Source organism: Dendrobates tinctorius, unplaced genomic scaffold, assembly GCF_039654945.1.
Source record: "Dendrobates tinctorius isolate UK_male_01 unplaced genomic scaffold, ASM3965494v1 ptg000228l, whole genome shotgun sequence".
In the NCBI taxonomy this organism is placed as follows: Eukaryota; Metazoa; Chordata; class Amphibia; order Anura; family Dendrobatidae; genus Dendrobates; species Dendrobates tinctorius.
Genome location: NW_027361895.1, coordinates 1453349 through 1469273, shown reverse-complemented (window position 1 = coordinate 1469273; position 15925 = coordinate 1453349). Strand labels below are relative to the sequence as shown.

At 43.6% G+C, this 15925-nt stretch overlaps 1 protein-coding gene across 3 annotated transcripts in view; it reads right to left on the bottom strand.

The window, feature by feature from the left end:
• Window positions 1-2027: 2027 nt before the first annotated feature.
• Window positions 2028-15925, bottom strand: part of LOC141059514 (hepatic lectin-like) — a 64428-nt gene continuing 50530 nt past the window's right edge. For 2 of the 3 annotated variants that reach the window (XM_073555682.1, XM_073555684.1), the window contains 2 exons: window positions 15804-15916; window positions 12689-13147 (listed from right to left, as the gene is read on the bottom strand). In XM_073555682.1, coding sequence (XP_073411783.1) covers window positions 13015-13147; window positions 15804-15916 — 246 coding nt within the window. In that variant the 3' untranslated portion in view covers window positions 12689-13014. Of the gene's footprint in view, window positions 2485-5579; window positions 5693-12688; window positions 13148-15803; window positions 15917-15925 lie in introns of those variants that run through there. The other variant, XM_073555683.1, reaches the window with a different exon arrangement.

Sequence of the window (15925 nt, the reverse complement as noted above, 5' to 3'; positions counted from 1 at the left end):
CTGTATTTTTCTACATGTCTTTTCAGTCCACCTAGAGGAGTTGAAGCTGCCATCATCTGATTGATTTTTCTATACACCACAGTATACATACATATATACCTATGACGCAGTTAGCTCTGGGTGGGAGACCTACTGGTTAGGGCAGGTTTTCCGATGCAAGAACAGTTCGTGTTTTACGGATGTGTGAAACCGACCTTCCTACTGGATCATCATCTAGCAGGTGATTATTCAGGCACATGAACACATATGTTGGCATTTGGGCAGGTGACTCTTACTATTAAGTATAATTATGTGGTTCTGTGGTTAATCAAATGCTGCATGTCTTCTCTAGTGTTAGCTATCCCCCTAGCTTTGCATCATTGGCAAATTTGATTAGTTTACCTTCATTTCCCTTATCTAGATGTCACGGTTCAACCCCTCAGTATGTCTGGGATGCAGTTACTGACAACTCAGCCATCCAATCCGGTACAGGGGTGTGCTGAAGCTGTCAGTACTTTGATTGACAGCTTCGCCATTCAATCTGGTACAAGGGCATGCTGATCTGTCAGTGTGTTGATTGACAGCTCAACTATCCAATCTATGACTGGGAGGCGTCGGCTGTCTCAGGTGCTCACTATCCCGGGTAATTGCCATGCTACTTAACTGAGCTTCTCCCAGACCTCTGCCAGATGTACATCCAGCTTGTGAGGTTTGTGCTCCCTGTGCCTTGAACTCTGTATGCTTGATCATATGCCGCCTGACCTTGGACTTTGTTCTGACCATCCAATTGTTTAACCCGTTCTGCTCTGATCTGTTATCCTCCTGGTATACTGACCTCGGAATGTTACCTCACTATGCTTTTGTCTTTTCCTTATGTTTATCATGTACTCTCCTGGCTTCTGACCTTGGACTCCTTGACCATTCTGACTCACGGCTTGGCCATGAGAAGTGACTAGCATCACACTAGATAATTTATAAAAATGTTGAACAAAACTGGGGCCAGGACAAAGCCTTGAGGTACCTCACTTGAAACACTCTTCCAATTGGATGTGCAACCATTTATTACCACTTTCTGAATACGATCACTGAGCCAGTTATGAATCCACCGAACCGTAGCCTTGTCAATCCCATACTTGGTAATTTTTTCAATAAAAATAGTATGATATACTTTGTGAGATACTTTTTCAAATGCTTTTTTCGAAGAACCATTGACCCAACTATACATAACTGAGTAGTCTAGATCATCGTACCTTTACAAAATGCCAACATTGTGTTAGAAGTCTATCATGGCCAATCTGGAAATTTTGGTTGCCAGAACAAAGACTCTGGAAAACCTACGGCGCTCATCCCATCAAATAAAATCCAAATTCCCCCCTCCTTCTGAGACCCATTGTACCTAAACCACAGTAAGTGGCCACATGTTTGGCATGTGCTTATTGCCAGAAGTGGGTAATGACCATGATCTCTCAGTAGTCTGTCGCGAAAGAGTCCAAAGTATGTGCGCTACTGCACCCACCTTTGGCATGAAGGTTCAGCAACAGGCACAAAATCGCGGTCTCTCAATAACATCTGCTGCTTGTTTATGGCATGTGCAGTAGCGCACAAACTTTGGACTCTTTCACCCTCACCGAGTGGATCAGCTGAACCCCCAGCAACCCCGCACCAGGATCAGTACTGCACAGCACACCTTCTTATCCCTGCCAAAACCAAGGTATTGCGGTAGTGCACGCCGTGCTTCCACCACACAGGAACAGGAGCAGCTAATACCCCCGTACACTATTTTTAGTTATCTGCAATATAGGGAGTGCACCGCAGTCTACCTCTTTATTTTGCTACCACGTCTTCATACAGATCACTAACCTTTTTTTTGCAGGCATTGGCACATTTATAGTACTGTACAACTACACCATACTGCCATACAATTTCACACAGGTTATTGCACATTCCTAACTCCCTTGGTCCTAAGCGCTGTTTGGACACATCTTTTAAATTATTAACCCCTTTAACATCCTAACAACATAAATTACATTTTAAAAATGATGCAGATGTAAAGTAGACATATGTAAAATTGTATTTATTAATTATTTTGTACAGCAAGACTAACTGGTATAAGATATAAAAATATAATGTTTGAAAATTACAAATTTTTAAAAAATTTCTCTAAAATTCCAATATTTTTACAAAAAAAAGCAAAAAACATATCAACCTATGTTTACCCCTAACATAAAGTAGAATATGTTGCTAAATAACTGTCTCAGAATCACTGGAATATGTTGAATTGTTCCAAAGTTATTACCATATGAAGTGACACTGGTCAGATTTTAAAAATTTAGCAAATGTTTATAACGTTTGTCCATGAGGACAATGAAAATTCAGAGTTTTTTCTCGCAGATGGCAAATGAGGTGCTATCATGGCAGTTTTTGTCATTCCATTTCGCTTCCTTCCAAACATGGCCACAATCTTCATCACCTCCAGAACTGTTGGGTTCGTTGGGCATCCAGTTCCTGCAACAGAGAGGAGATGATACGAGATAATGACAATAACGTAAGAGAAATTAGTCTTTGTGCAGCAGACTACATCCAAGCCCTACCTTTGGTGGATAAAATAGGACATGGATTCAGTCGCCCCTCTCACGCATGGCAAAGTGCGACGAATCAATAGGCAACCTTGGCACAACAACCTCACCAAAAAACTTCGACAAGCATCCAGGGTCGCGGAGCAGTGTTGGAAGAAAGCACACCTGACAGATGACTTCAGTGCTTTCAAACAAACTACACTTGCCTTCAAATCAGCCCTCACCTCTGCTAAACAGATCTATTTCACAAACCTTGTATCTTCATTATCCCACAACCCAAAACAATTGTTCATCACATTTAACTCTCTCCTCCGCCTACCACTGCCACCTCCAACTCCCCTCATCTCTGCCAAGGACTTTGCCACCTACTTCAAAAACAAGATCGACCAAACAAGGCAAGCCTTCACTGTTCCACCATCCCAACCACTCCACATACCAGACCTCTGCCCTTCCCTAATAACCTCCCTCTCCATCATCACTGAAGGAGAGCTTACTCATCTCCTTTCCAAATCACACCTCACCACCTGTGCACTTGACCCCATCCCTTCCCACCTGCTCCCCAACCTCACTAACCCGCTCATCCCAGCCCTAACCCATCTCTTCAACCTACTGCTATCTTCTAGTACCTTCCCCTCTGCCTTCAAACATGCCACCAACACACCCATCCTCAAAAAACAAGCCTTGACCCAACTGCTATGCCCAGCTATCGCCCCATATCACTGCTTCTGTTTGCTTCCAAACTCCTTAAACAGCATGTCCATGCTCAACTTTCCTCCCACCTCTCATCTAACTCCCTCCTTGACATCCTCCAAGCTGGCTTCTGTCCTACCACTCCACTGAAACTGCCCTGACCAAAATTAGTAATGACTTACTCACAGCCAAAGCTAACAGACAGTTCTCCATCCTCCTCCTTCTCGACCTGTCCTCAGCCTTCAACACAGTCGACCACTGCCTACTGCTACAGATTCTTTTTTCCCTTGGCATCAAAGACCTTGCCCTGTCCTGGATTGCCTCATACCTTTCTGACTGCACATTAAGCATTTCCCACTCCCACACTACCTTCTCATCCCACCCTCTCTCTGTTGGAGTCCCCCAAGGCTCTGTCCTGTGACCCCTACTTTTTTCCATCTATACCCTTGGCCTAGGACAACTCATAAAGTCCCATGGCTTCCAGTACCACCTGTATGCGGATGACACTCAGATCTACCTCTCTAGCCCAGATGTCACCTCTCTGCTGTCCAGAATCCCAGAGTGTCTACCAGCCATATCCTCCTATCGCCTCTAGCTTCCTAAAACTCAATGTAGACAAAACTAAACTCATTATATTTCCTCCATCTCACATATCTACCCTATCTGATCTATCTATTATGGTAAATGGCATCACGCTCTTTCCCGCACCTGAAATCCACTGCCTCGGAGTAAAGGGGGTTTTACACTAAGCAATATCGCTAGCAATATCGCTAAAACGTCACTGGTTTTGTGACGTTATAGCGATATTGCTAGCGATATCGCTATGTGTGATACTTACCAGCGACCGGCTCCCCCGCTGCTCATCGCTGATCGCGCGAGAATGTCCAGCTCCATTTCTCGTCGGGCGCTTCCTGCTGAGACTTCCTGCTGTGACGTCCAGCGACGCGTGGAGGCGGGCGGGAGGACGCAGGATCGCTGTGTGTGAAAGGTAAGTATCGTGCGCTGCGTCGCTGCTGCATCGCTGCTGCATCGCTGTGAGATCTTTCTGTGTGAAAGCTCACTAGCGATCATTTAGCGATGCACCAGCGATCCTGACCAGGTCGGATCGCTGGTGCATCGCTAAATGTAAAAGGGCCTTTACTCTCGACTCTGCCCTGTCCTTCAAACCAAATGTCCAAACTCTTGCCACCTCCTGTCACCTCCAACTCAAAAATATTTCCAGAATCTGTCCCTTCCTCAGCCCTCAATCTACTAAAACTCTTTTACATGCCCTCATCATCTCCCGCCTTGACTACTGCAACACTCTCCTCTGTGGCCTCCCTGCTAACTCTCTTGCACTACTCCAGTCTGTCCTCAACTCTGCTGCCTGACTAATCCACCTCTCTCCTCGCTACTCCCCTGTTTCTCCCATCTGCAAATGCCTCCACTGGCTCCCAATTCCGCAACGAATCCAGTTCAAACTACTAACACTGACCTTCAAAGCCATCCATAACCTGTCCCCTTCCTATATCTCTGAACTAATCTCCCAATATCTTCCCTCACGTAATCTCCGATCCTCCCAAGACCCTACTCTCCTTGACACTTATTCGTTTCTCACACAACCGCCTCCAAGATTTCTCACGAATATGCCCCATCCTCTGGAATTCCATGCTTCAACACGTCCGATTATCCACCACCCTCGGATCCTTCAAATGGAACCTGAAAAACCATCTTTTCAGGAAACCCTACAGCCTGCAATAACAATTTTGCTGCCTCACCACCGCCCGAGCTGCCGCCTCATCACCACCAGAGCTGCTGCACCCCCGACCTTCTGTCTCTTCCCCACTATCCCGTAGAATGTAAGTTCGCAAGGACAGGGTCTTCTCCCCTCTGCACCAGTCTGTCATTGTAAATTTGTTTACTGTTGATGATATCTAAAACTTTGTATGTAACCCCCTTCTCATGTACAGCACCATGGAATTAATGGTGCTTTATAAATGAATAATAATAATAATAATAATAATATGGCTTCTAGAAAATATTTCAAACATATCTCTAGGCCTTGATTTACCTATTGTTGGCCCAAAGAGTGTCCTTTTCATTTTGGCCTTAGTTGGGCTGGTATACACTGGTATATCTTTACTTTACATGAATAGAAAGGTGAAGTGAATTGTGCAGGTGCTATGTGGATCTGAAAATTGATGACCTTTGCCAAGTAAATAGTAGACAACCTTAGCCATATATTTGACATTGCACCTGCAGCTGAAATCATTCTTCTTGTTGGTGGAGTTTACACAGGTTAAATCCCCACTTATCCATATAATCATAGATAATCATGGGTTTTACAAAGCTTACTTATATGATGATTTGTAGTCCGTTCCATCGACCCATGTCCAGTTTCCTTCCTCCTCAGTGTCAGTTAGACCAATCCAATAAGCTCTAGCACCTGTTTTTGCACCAATAAATCTCTGTGGGGGCAAATAAAGAAATTAAAAGATGAACTTTTGTTCATAGACGCCCTAGGGGAGACTGACTGTATTTATGAACCAAAAACAGTTTTGCAAAATCTGGATATTATAAAAAGTTCAGGGATGCTACAAAAGTTGTCAATCTATGTATTTTTATGTTGAGATACAGCAGCATTATGGGCTGGTCTCTCCATCTGTTAGGTTAGCATGTAAATCACTATATCATTCAATAACTAATGGTTCCAAGTAGAGTAAGAACACTGCCATTCAATGGACACAAATAACACTGTTCTAAATAGCAATGCTATACAATGGTACCACCACTATAACCTGCAGGAAATTCCACCGTAACATTGTATACAAGCAAATTTCAAAAGAGTGAGCCACATGCTAAAGATCTACATGGGCCTCCAATTATGGTGTTGATTTTTGTCACTCGGGGCAAATATCGTGGCGTTTTACTACCTCCTATCTACCGCTTGAAAAAGGAGACATCTAGAAGTAAAGAGGAAGGGTTCATCCATCATTGATCCTCCCGTATCATTGTCCTATATAAAAGTGTGTCTGAGTAGAGGACAAATGAAATGGGCGTTTGTTGCTTGACCACGTCTTTTATGTGGGCATTGAAGTAATCGTTGTCTGCAGCTCATCATCCAGTTTCAAAGAGGATGTGCTACCGAGAATGTTGAAACTGCATGGGAATTTCCACCGCACATACTGCCAATGATATCTTTATGAAAATGGAAGCAAACAAGGGTGTGATCCTGTTATATTTGATAATTGTATATGGAAAACAGCCGCACTCAAAATAGTGATTTTCTTGAATGCAAGTGAAAATATTTATTAAAGTCACCACAGAAAGGCTTGACGAGATAATGAGGTAGCGTTTTGACCCGATCACGGATCTTTAGCAAACCTCACTTAGGGTCCCGTTACACATAGCGACGCTCCAGCGATCCCGACAACGATACGACCTGGTAAGGATCGCTGGTACGTCGCTACATGGTCGCTAGTAAGCTGTCAAACAGACAGATCTACTCAACGACGCAGCAATGATACGGCGATCCGTATAACAACCTCGTCACACAGCAGCTATTCTGACGACTCAGACCTTGATAGGCGTGCTTCAGCGTTGCCTTTTCCACGCCCCTCTGCTCCGATTGGTGGCCACTACTGCGCTATCACTACGCGGCTTGCTTCAGCGTCCCTGTCTGAGTCGCTAGTGCGTTATTATTCGTGGATTTCACTACGCGGTTTGCTTCAGCGTCCCTGTCTGAAAACCATATAATACGATCCACGGCGCTCAGGAACAAAGGATGGAAGCGCTACTACATTGTCTTCTTTTATGATGAGGTCGCCCAATCAGAGAATGATAGCGCAGTAGTGGCCACCGGAGCTGAGGGGGAGTTGAAAAGACAAAGCAAAATCACGCCTGCGTCCCTGAGTTCTGAGTCGCCAACGAGGTCGCTCGTCATTATTATGGCGTCAAACACAGCGATGTATGCTGGCCAGCGGGACACCAACGATCAAAAAATAGCCCAGGACATTTGAGCATGATCAGTGATATCGCAGTGGGGGGCCGGTCGCCGCTATGTGTCACACGTAGCGGGATCGCTGGCAAGGTCGCTGTTGTGTCACAAAACCTGTGATGCTTCAGCGATCTCGCTAACGATCTCGCTATGTGTGAAGTACCCTTTAGGCAAAAGTAAGGATGACTAAGATGAGCCAGGAGTGAACCAAAGCAAAGTGAATAGAAGCCCCAGCTGGGACTTCCATTCACTCTGCTTTGGTTCACTCCTGGCTCATCTTAGTCATCCTTACTTTTGCCTAAGTGAGGTTTGATAATGATCCGGAACATTACCTCATTATCTCGTCATGCCTTTCTGTGGTGAATTTAATAAATGTTTTCACTTGCATTCAAGAAAATCACTATTTTGAGTGTGGGTGTTTTCCTTGTATGATTATTTTCTGGACTTGATCCAGGTTCAGCCAGCACCTCACGTACCAGACAGAGTGCGCGTCATTTCTTAAATTTGCTATATTTGATAATTGAACTTTGGTAAATGGGCAGATATCTGCCTCTGTATGTGGACTGTTACCCTAATCTAGAAATGAATTAATAAGAGCAACAATAAGAACTTTTGCTGAATCCACAGGAACAAAAGTGCAGAATTTGGAGTCATGGCACTAGCACACACTGAAATGGAATTATAGGGTTTACTTAGTAGATGATGGATGCAGATACTTTTATGCCCAAAGATGACAAAAGTATTCTCGATGTGATACTATTGTTGGCTAACCAGAAAAAAATGTATTTTCAGCTTTCAGAGTACAGGGGCTCATTCTTTAGGCAGAAATGAATTAATAAGACAGTGGCACAAAATTTAACCCCTTAACGACCAGAGGTATTTTTGGTTTGCATTTTCATTTTTCGCTCCCCTTCTTCCCAGAGCCATAACTTTTTTCTTTTTGGTCAAAATGGCCATGTGAGGGTTTGTTTTTTGCGGGACAAGTTGTACTTTTGAACTACACCCTTGGTGAAATTGCAAAAAAAGTGCAATTCCACACTTGTTTTTTGTTTGCTTTTTTTTACTAGGTTCATTAAATGATAAAACTGACTTGCCATTACAGTATGATTCTCCAGATCATTAAGAGTTCATAGACACCAAACATGTCTAGGTTCTTTTTTATCTAAGTGGTGAAAAAAAAATCCAAACTTTGTTAAAAAAAAAAAATTATGCCATTTTCCAATACCTGTAGCGCAGGGGTCCCCAACCTGTAGCTCGGGAGCCACATGTGACTTGTGGTCCCATGAATTGTGGCTCGTGACTGTCTGCCAGCTTTGTGTATTAGGTCCAGGTCTAGCAAACAGGTATGAAGAGTACATCTCAAACTGGTGAATTTTGTGAGTAGCCCTGCACAGAAGAGCAGATCAGGATGCACATATACTGGTCTTAGGGGTTTAGAGATGTTTTAGGTATGGTACGATGGAGGATGAGACTACCTGTTAGAGGAGGTGCTCAGATCTGGATGTGACAGTGTGTTGGGAGTCCTTGATGGGAGAATACTGAATGGGGGCATTGTGGGAACCCCCGGATCTCAGTGTTCTGCTTTGGAGTGATTTCTGTGGAAAAGCTTTGGTTATCATTAGTGTTGAGCATTCCGATACCGCAAGTATCGGGTATCGTCCGATATTTGCCGTATCGGAATTCCGATACCGAGTACCGATACTTTTTTTGTATCGGATACCGGAATCGGAAGTCCAAAATGCAATGAGCCACTTTTGTGGCTCTGATTGGCTGCCGAAATGACGTCATCATGATGCGCTGTCTGTGCGCATCATGATGCGCCGTCAGTTTGGGCCTTCGGGGGGGCTGTGCCGACTGTCCGGGGGTCTGTGCCGGCCTGCCGGTGGTCTGTGCAGGCTCCGGGGGTCTGTGCCCGCCTGCCGGGGGGCTGTGCCGGCCTGCCGGTGGTCTGTGCAGGCTCCGGGGGTCTGTGCCGGCCTGCCGGGGGGGCTGTGCCGGCCTGTCGGTGGTCTGTGCAGGCTCCGGGGGGCTGTGCTGGCCTGCCGGGGGGCTGTGCCGGCCTGCCGCTGGTCTGTGCAGGCTCCGGTGGTCTGTGCCGGCCTGCCGGGGGGCTGTGCCGGCCTGCCGGTGGTCTGTGCAGGCTCCGGGGGTCTGTGCAGGATCGTGTGATGGGACTACAAGTCCCATCGGGCGATGCCTGCTACCATGACAGTGATTGACACATTAGCCAATGATGGGACAGTAGTAGTCCCATCATCCGGCTAATGTGTTGAATGTGAAAAAAAAAAAAAAAAAAAAAAATTTACATGCTACATACATGCTGCATACATGCTACATACATACAACATGCATACTACATATATACTACATGTAACATACATACTACATGCAACATGCATACTACATACATGCTACATACTACATGCATGCTACATACTACATACATGCTACATACATACTACATACATAATACATATATACTACATGCATGCAACATACATACAACATATATACTACATGCATGCAAAATGCATACTACATATATACTATATATACTACATGTAACATACATACTACATATATACTACATGCTACATACATGCTACATACTACATACATAATACATATATACTACATGCATGCAACATACATACAACATATATACTACATGCATACTACATATATACTACATATACTACATGTAACATACATGCTACATATATACTACATGCTACATACATGCTACATACTACATACATAATACATATATACTACATGCATGCAACATACATACAACATATATACTACATGCATACTACATATATACTAGATATACTACATGTAACATACATGCTACATATATACTACATGCTACATACATGCAACATACATACTACATACATGCTACATACATACTACATACAACACTACTCAACACTAGTCGGAATACTTATGACCATATGATATTTAAGTTTTTATTTTTTAATAAATTTGCAAAAATTTCTACATTTCTATTTTTTTCAGTCAAGATGGGGTGCAAACTACATTAATGAGAAAAAAAATGAACTTTTGTTAATTTACCAAATGGCTGCAATGAAACAAAGAGTGAAAAATGTAAAAGGCTCTGAATACTTTCCGCACCCACTGTAACTTTTTTATTACTCTTTCAAATGATCTGATAGTTTTACAGATCAAGCTAATGTTTTTTAATTATATAATTTTGGGGTGCATGGGACATTTTTTTCATCATTGATTTTGAGGAGGTGCAGCCTTCATAAAAGGCAATCCTGTCATGTATTTTTTTTTCCGCTTTAAAGCGTTTACCATATGGGTTAATTTTGATGAACCAGACATTTACAAATTCAGCGATACTAAATATGCTTATTTATTTTTTAGCAAATATCGTTAATTTAATATGGAGAAGGAGGGCAGATTGAATTTTTTTATCGTAATTTGAAAATCTGTATTTTTCTACGTGTCTTTTCAGTCCACCTAGAGGAGTTGAAGCTTCTATACACCACAGTATACCTACATATATACCTATGACGCAGTTAGCTCTGGGTGGGAGACCTACTGGTTAGGGCAGGTTTTCCGATGCAAGAACAGTCCGTGTTTTACGGATGTGTGAAACCGACCATCCTACTGGATCATCATCTAGCAGGTGATTATTCAGGCACATGCACACATATGTTGGCATTTGGGCAGGTGACTCTTACTATTAAGTATAATTATGTGGTTCTGTGGTTAATCAAATGCTGCATGTCTTCTCTAGTGTTAGCTATCCCCCCTAGCTTTGCATCATTGGCAAATTTGATTAGTTTACCTTCATTTCCCTTATCTAGATGTCACGGTTCAACCCCTCAGTATGTCTGGGATGCAGTTACTGACAACTCAGCCATCCAATCCGGTACAGGGGCGTGCTGAAGCTGTCAGTACTTTGATTGACAGCTTCGCCATTCAATCTGGTACAGGGGCATGCTGATCTGTCAGTGTGTTGATTGACAGCTCAGCTATCCAATCTGTGACTGGGAGGCGTCGGCTGTCTCAGGTGCTCACTATCCAGGGTAATTGCGATGCTACTTAACTGAGCTTCTCCCAGACCTCTGCCAGATGTACATTCAGCTTGTGAGCTTTGTGCTCCCTGTGCCTTGAGCTCTGTATGCTTGATCATTTGCTGCCTGACCTTGGACTTCGTTCTGACCATCCAATTGTTTAACCCATTCTGCTCTGATCTGTTATCCTCCTGGTATACTGACCTCGGAATGTTACCTGACTATGCTTTTGTCTTTTCCTTCTGTTTATCATGTACTCTCCTGGCTTCTGACCTTGGACTCCTTGACCATTCTGACTCATGGCTTGGCCATGAGAAGTGACTAGCATCACACTAGATAATTTATAAAAATGTTGAACAAAACTGGGGCCAGGACAAAGCCTTGAGGTACCTCACTTGAAACACTCTTCCAATTGGATGTGCAACCATTTATTACCACTTTCTGAATACGATCACTGAGCCAGTTATGAATCCACCTAACCGTAGCCTTGTCAATCCCATACTTGGTAATTTTTTCAATAAAAATAGTATGATATACTTTGTGAGATACTTTTTCAAATGCTTTTTTCGAAGAACCATTGACCCAACTATACATAACTGAGTAGTCTAGATCATCGTACCTTTACAAAATGTCAACATTGTGTTAGAAGTCTATCATGACCAATCTGGAAATTTTGGTTGCCAGAACAAAGACTCTGGAAAACCTACGGCGCTCATCCCATCAAATAAAATCCAAATTCCCCCCTCCTTCTGAGACCCATTGTACCTAAACCACAGTAAGTGGCCACATGTTTTGGCATGTGCTTATTGCCAGAAGTGGGTAATGACCATGATCTCTCAGTAGTCTGTCGCAAGAGTCCAAAGTATGTGCGCTACTGCACCCACCTTTGGCATGAAGGTTCAGCAACAGGCACAAAATCGCGATCTCTCACCAATGTCTGCTGCTTGTTTATGGCATGTGCAGTAGCGCACAAACTTTGGACTCTTTCACCCTCACCGAGTGGATTAGCTGAACCCCCAGCACCCCGCACCAGGATCAATACTGCATGGCACACCTTCTTATCCCTGCCAAAACCAAGGTATTGCGGTAGCGCACGCTGTGCTTCCACCACACAGGAACAGGAGCAGCTAATACCCCCGTACACTATTTTTAGTTATCTGCAATATAGGGAGTGCACCGCAGTCTACCTCTTTATTTTGTTACCACGTCTTCATACAGATCACTAACCTTTTTTTTGCAGGCATTGGCACATTTATAGCACTGTACAACTGCACCATACTGCCATACAATTTCACACGGGTTATTGCATATTCATTACTCCCTTGGTCCTAAGCGCTGCTTGGACACATCTTTTAAATTATTAACCCCTTTAACATCCTAACAAAATAAATTACATTTTAAAAATGATGCAGATGTAAAGTAGACATATGTGAAATTTTATTTATTAATTATTTTGTACAGCATGACTATCTGGTATAAGAAGATATAAAAATAGAATGTTTGAAAATTATGAATTTTTAAAAAATTTCTCCAAAATTCCAATATTTTTACAAAAAAAAAACAAAACATATCAACCTAGGTTTACCCCTAACATAAAGTACAATATGTTGCTAAATAACTGTCTCAGAATCACTGGAATATGTTGAATTGTTCCAAAGTTATTACCATATGAAGTGACACTGGTCAGATTTTAAAAATTTAGCAAATGTTTATAACGATTGTCCATGAGGACAATGAAAATTCAGAGTTTTTTCTCGCAGATGGCAAATGAGGTGCTATCATGGCAGTTTTTGTCATTCCATTTCGCTTCCTTCCAAACATGGCCACAATCTTCATCACCTCCAGAACTGTTGGGTTCGTTGGGCATCCAGTTCCTGCAACAGAGAGGAGATGATACGAGATAATGACAATAACGTAAGAAAAATTAGTCTTTGTGCAGCAGACTACATCCGAGCCCTACCTTTGGCGGATAAAATAGGATATGGACTCAGTCGCCCCTCTCACGCATGGCAAAGTGCGACGAATCAATAGGCAACCCTGGCACAACAACCTCACCAAAAAACTTCGACAAGGATCCAGGGTCGCGGAGCAGTGTTGGAAGAAAACACACCTGACAGACAACTTCAGTGCTTTCAAACAAACTACACTTGCCTTCAAATCAGCCCTCACCTCTGCTAAACAGACCTATTTCACAAACCTTGTATCTTCATTATCCCACAACCCAAAACAATTGTTCAGCACATTTAACTCTCTCCTCCGCCCACCACTGCCACCTCCAGCTCCCCTCATCTCTGCCGAGGACTTTGCCACCTACTTCAAAAACAAGATCGACCAAACAAGGCAAACCTTCACTGTTCCACCATCCCAACCACTCCACATACCAGACCTCTGCCCTTCCCTAATAACCTCCCTCTCCATCATCACTGAAGGAGAGCTTACTCATCTCCTTTCCAAATCACACCTCACCACCTGTGCACTTGACCCCATCTCTTCCCACCTGCTCCCCATCCTCACTAACCCGCTCATCCCAGCCCTAACCCATCTCTTCAACCTACTGCTATCTTCTGGTACCTTCCCCTCTGCCTTCAAACATAGCACCAACACATCCTCAAAAAACAAGCCTTGACCCAACTGCTATGCCCAGCTATCGCCCCATATCACTGCTCCTGTTTGCTTCCAAACTCCTTAAACAGCATGTCCATGCTCAACTTTCCTCCCACCTCTCATCTAACTCCCTCCTTGACATCCTCCAAGCTGGCTTCTGTCCCACCACTCCACTGAAACTGCCCTGACCAAAATTACTAATGACTGACTCACAGCCAAAGCTAACAGACAGTTCTCCATCCTCCTCCTTCTCGACCTGTCCTCTGCCTTCAACACAGTCGACCACTGCCTACTGCTACAGATTCTTTTTCCCCTTGGCATCAAAGACCTTGCCCTGTCCTGGATTGCCTCATTCCTTTCTGACTGCACATTAAGCATTTCCCACTCACATACTACCTTCTCATCCCACCCTCTCTCTGTCGGAGTACCCAAGGCTCTGTCCTGGGGCCCCTACTTTTTTCCATCTATACCCTTGGCCTAGGACAACTCATAAAGTCCCATGGCTTCCAGTACCACCTGTATGCGGATGACACTCAGATCTACCTCTCTGGCCCAGATGTCACCTCTCTGCTGACCAGAATCCCAGAGTGTCTACCAGCCATATCCTCCTTTCGCCTCTAGCTTCCTAAAACTCAATGTAGACAAAACTGAACTCATTATCTTTCCTCCATCTCATATATCTTCCCTTCCCGATCTATCTATTATGGTAAATGGCATCACGCTCTTTCCCGCACCTGAAATCCACTGCCTCGGAGTAACTCTCGACTCTGCCCTGTCCTTCAAACCACATGTCCATACTCTTGCCACCTCCTGTCACCTCCAACTCAAAAATATTTCCAGAATCCGTCCCTTCCTCAGCCCTCAATCTACTAAAACTCTTTTACATGTCCTCATCATCTCTCGTATGACTACTGCAACACTCTCCTCTGTGGCCTCCATGCTAACTCTCTTGCACCACTTCAGTCTGTCCTCAACTCTGCTGCCTGACTAATCCACCTCTCTCCTCACTACTCCCATGTTTCTCCCATCTGCAAATGCCTCCATTGGCTCCCAATTCCCCAACGAATCTAGTTCAAACTACTAACACTGACCTTCAAAGCCATCCATAACCTGTCCCCTCCCTATATCTCTGAACTAATCTCCCAATATCTTCCCTCACGTAATCTCCGATCCTCCCAAGACCTCCTACTCTCCTTGACACTTATTCGTTCCTCACACAACCGCCTCCAAGATTTCTCCCGAATATGCCCCATCCTCTGGAATTCCATGCTTCAACACGTCCGATTATCCACCACCCTCGGATCCTTCAAATGGAACCTGAAAACCCATCTTTTCAGGAAAGCCTACAGCCAGCAATAACAATTCTGCTGCCGCCTCATCACCACCAGAGCTGCTGAACCCCCGACCTTCTGTCTCTTCCCCACTATCCAGTAGAATGTAAGTCCGCAAGGACAGGGTCCTCTCCCCTATGCACCAGTCTGTCATTGTAAATTTGTTTACTGTTAATGATATCTATAACTTTGCATGTAACCCCCCTTCTCATGTACAGCACCATGGAATTAATGGTGCTATATAAATAAATAATAATAAATAATATGGCTTATAGAAGATATTTCAAACATATCTCTAGGCCTCGATTTTACCTAATGTTGGCCCAAAGAGTGTCCTTTTCATTTTGGCCTTAGTTGGGCTGTTATACACTAGTATATCTTTACTTTACATGAATAGAAAGGTGAAGTGAATTGTGTAGGTGCTATATGGATCTGAAAATTGATGACCTTTGCCAAGTAAATAGTAGCCAACCAAAGCCATATATTTGACATTGAACCTGCAGCTGAAATCATTCTTCTTGGTGGTGGAGTTTACAGAGGTTAATTCCCCACTTATCCATATAACCATAGATAATCATGGGATTACAAAGCTTACTTATATGATGATTTGTAGTCCGTTCCATCGACCCATGTCCAGTTTCCTTCCACCTCGGTGTCAGTTAGACCAATCCAATAAGCTCTAGCACCTGTTTTTGTACCAATAAATCTCTGTGGGGG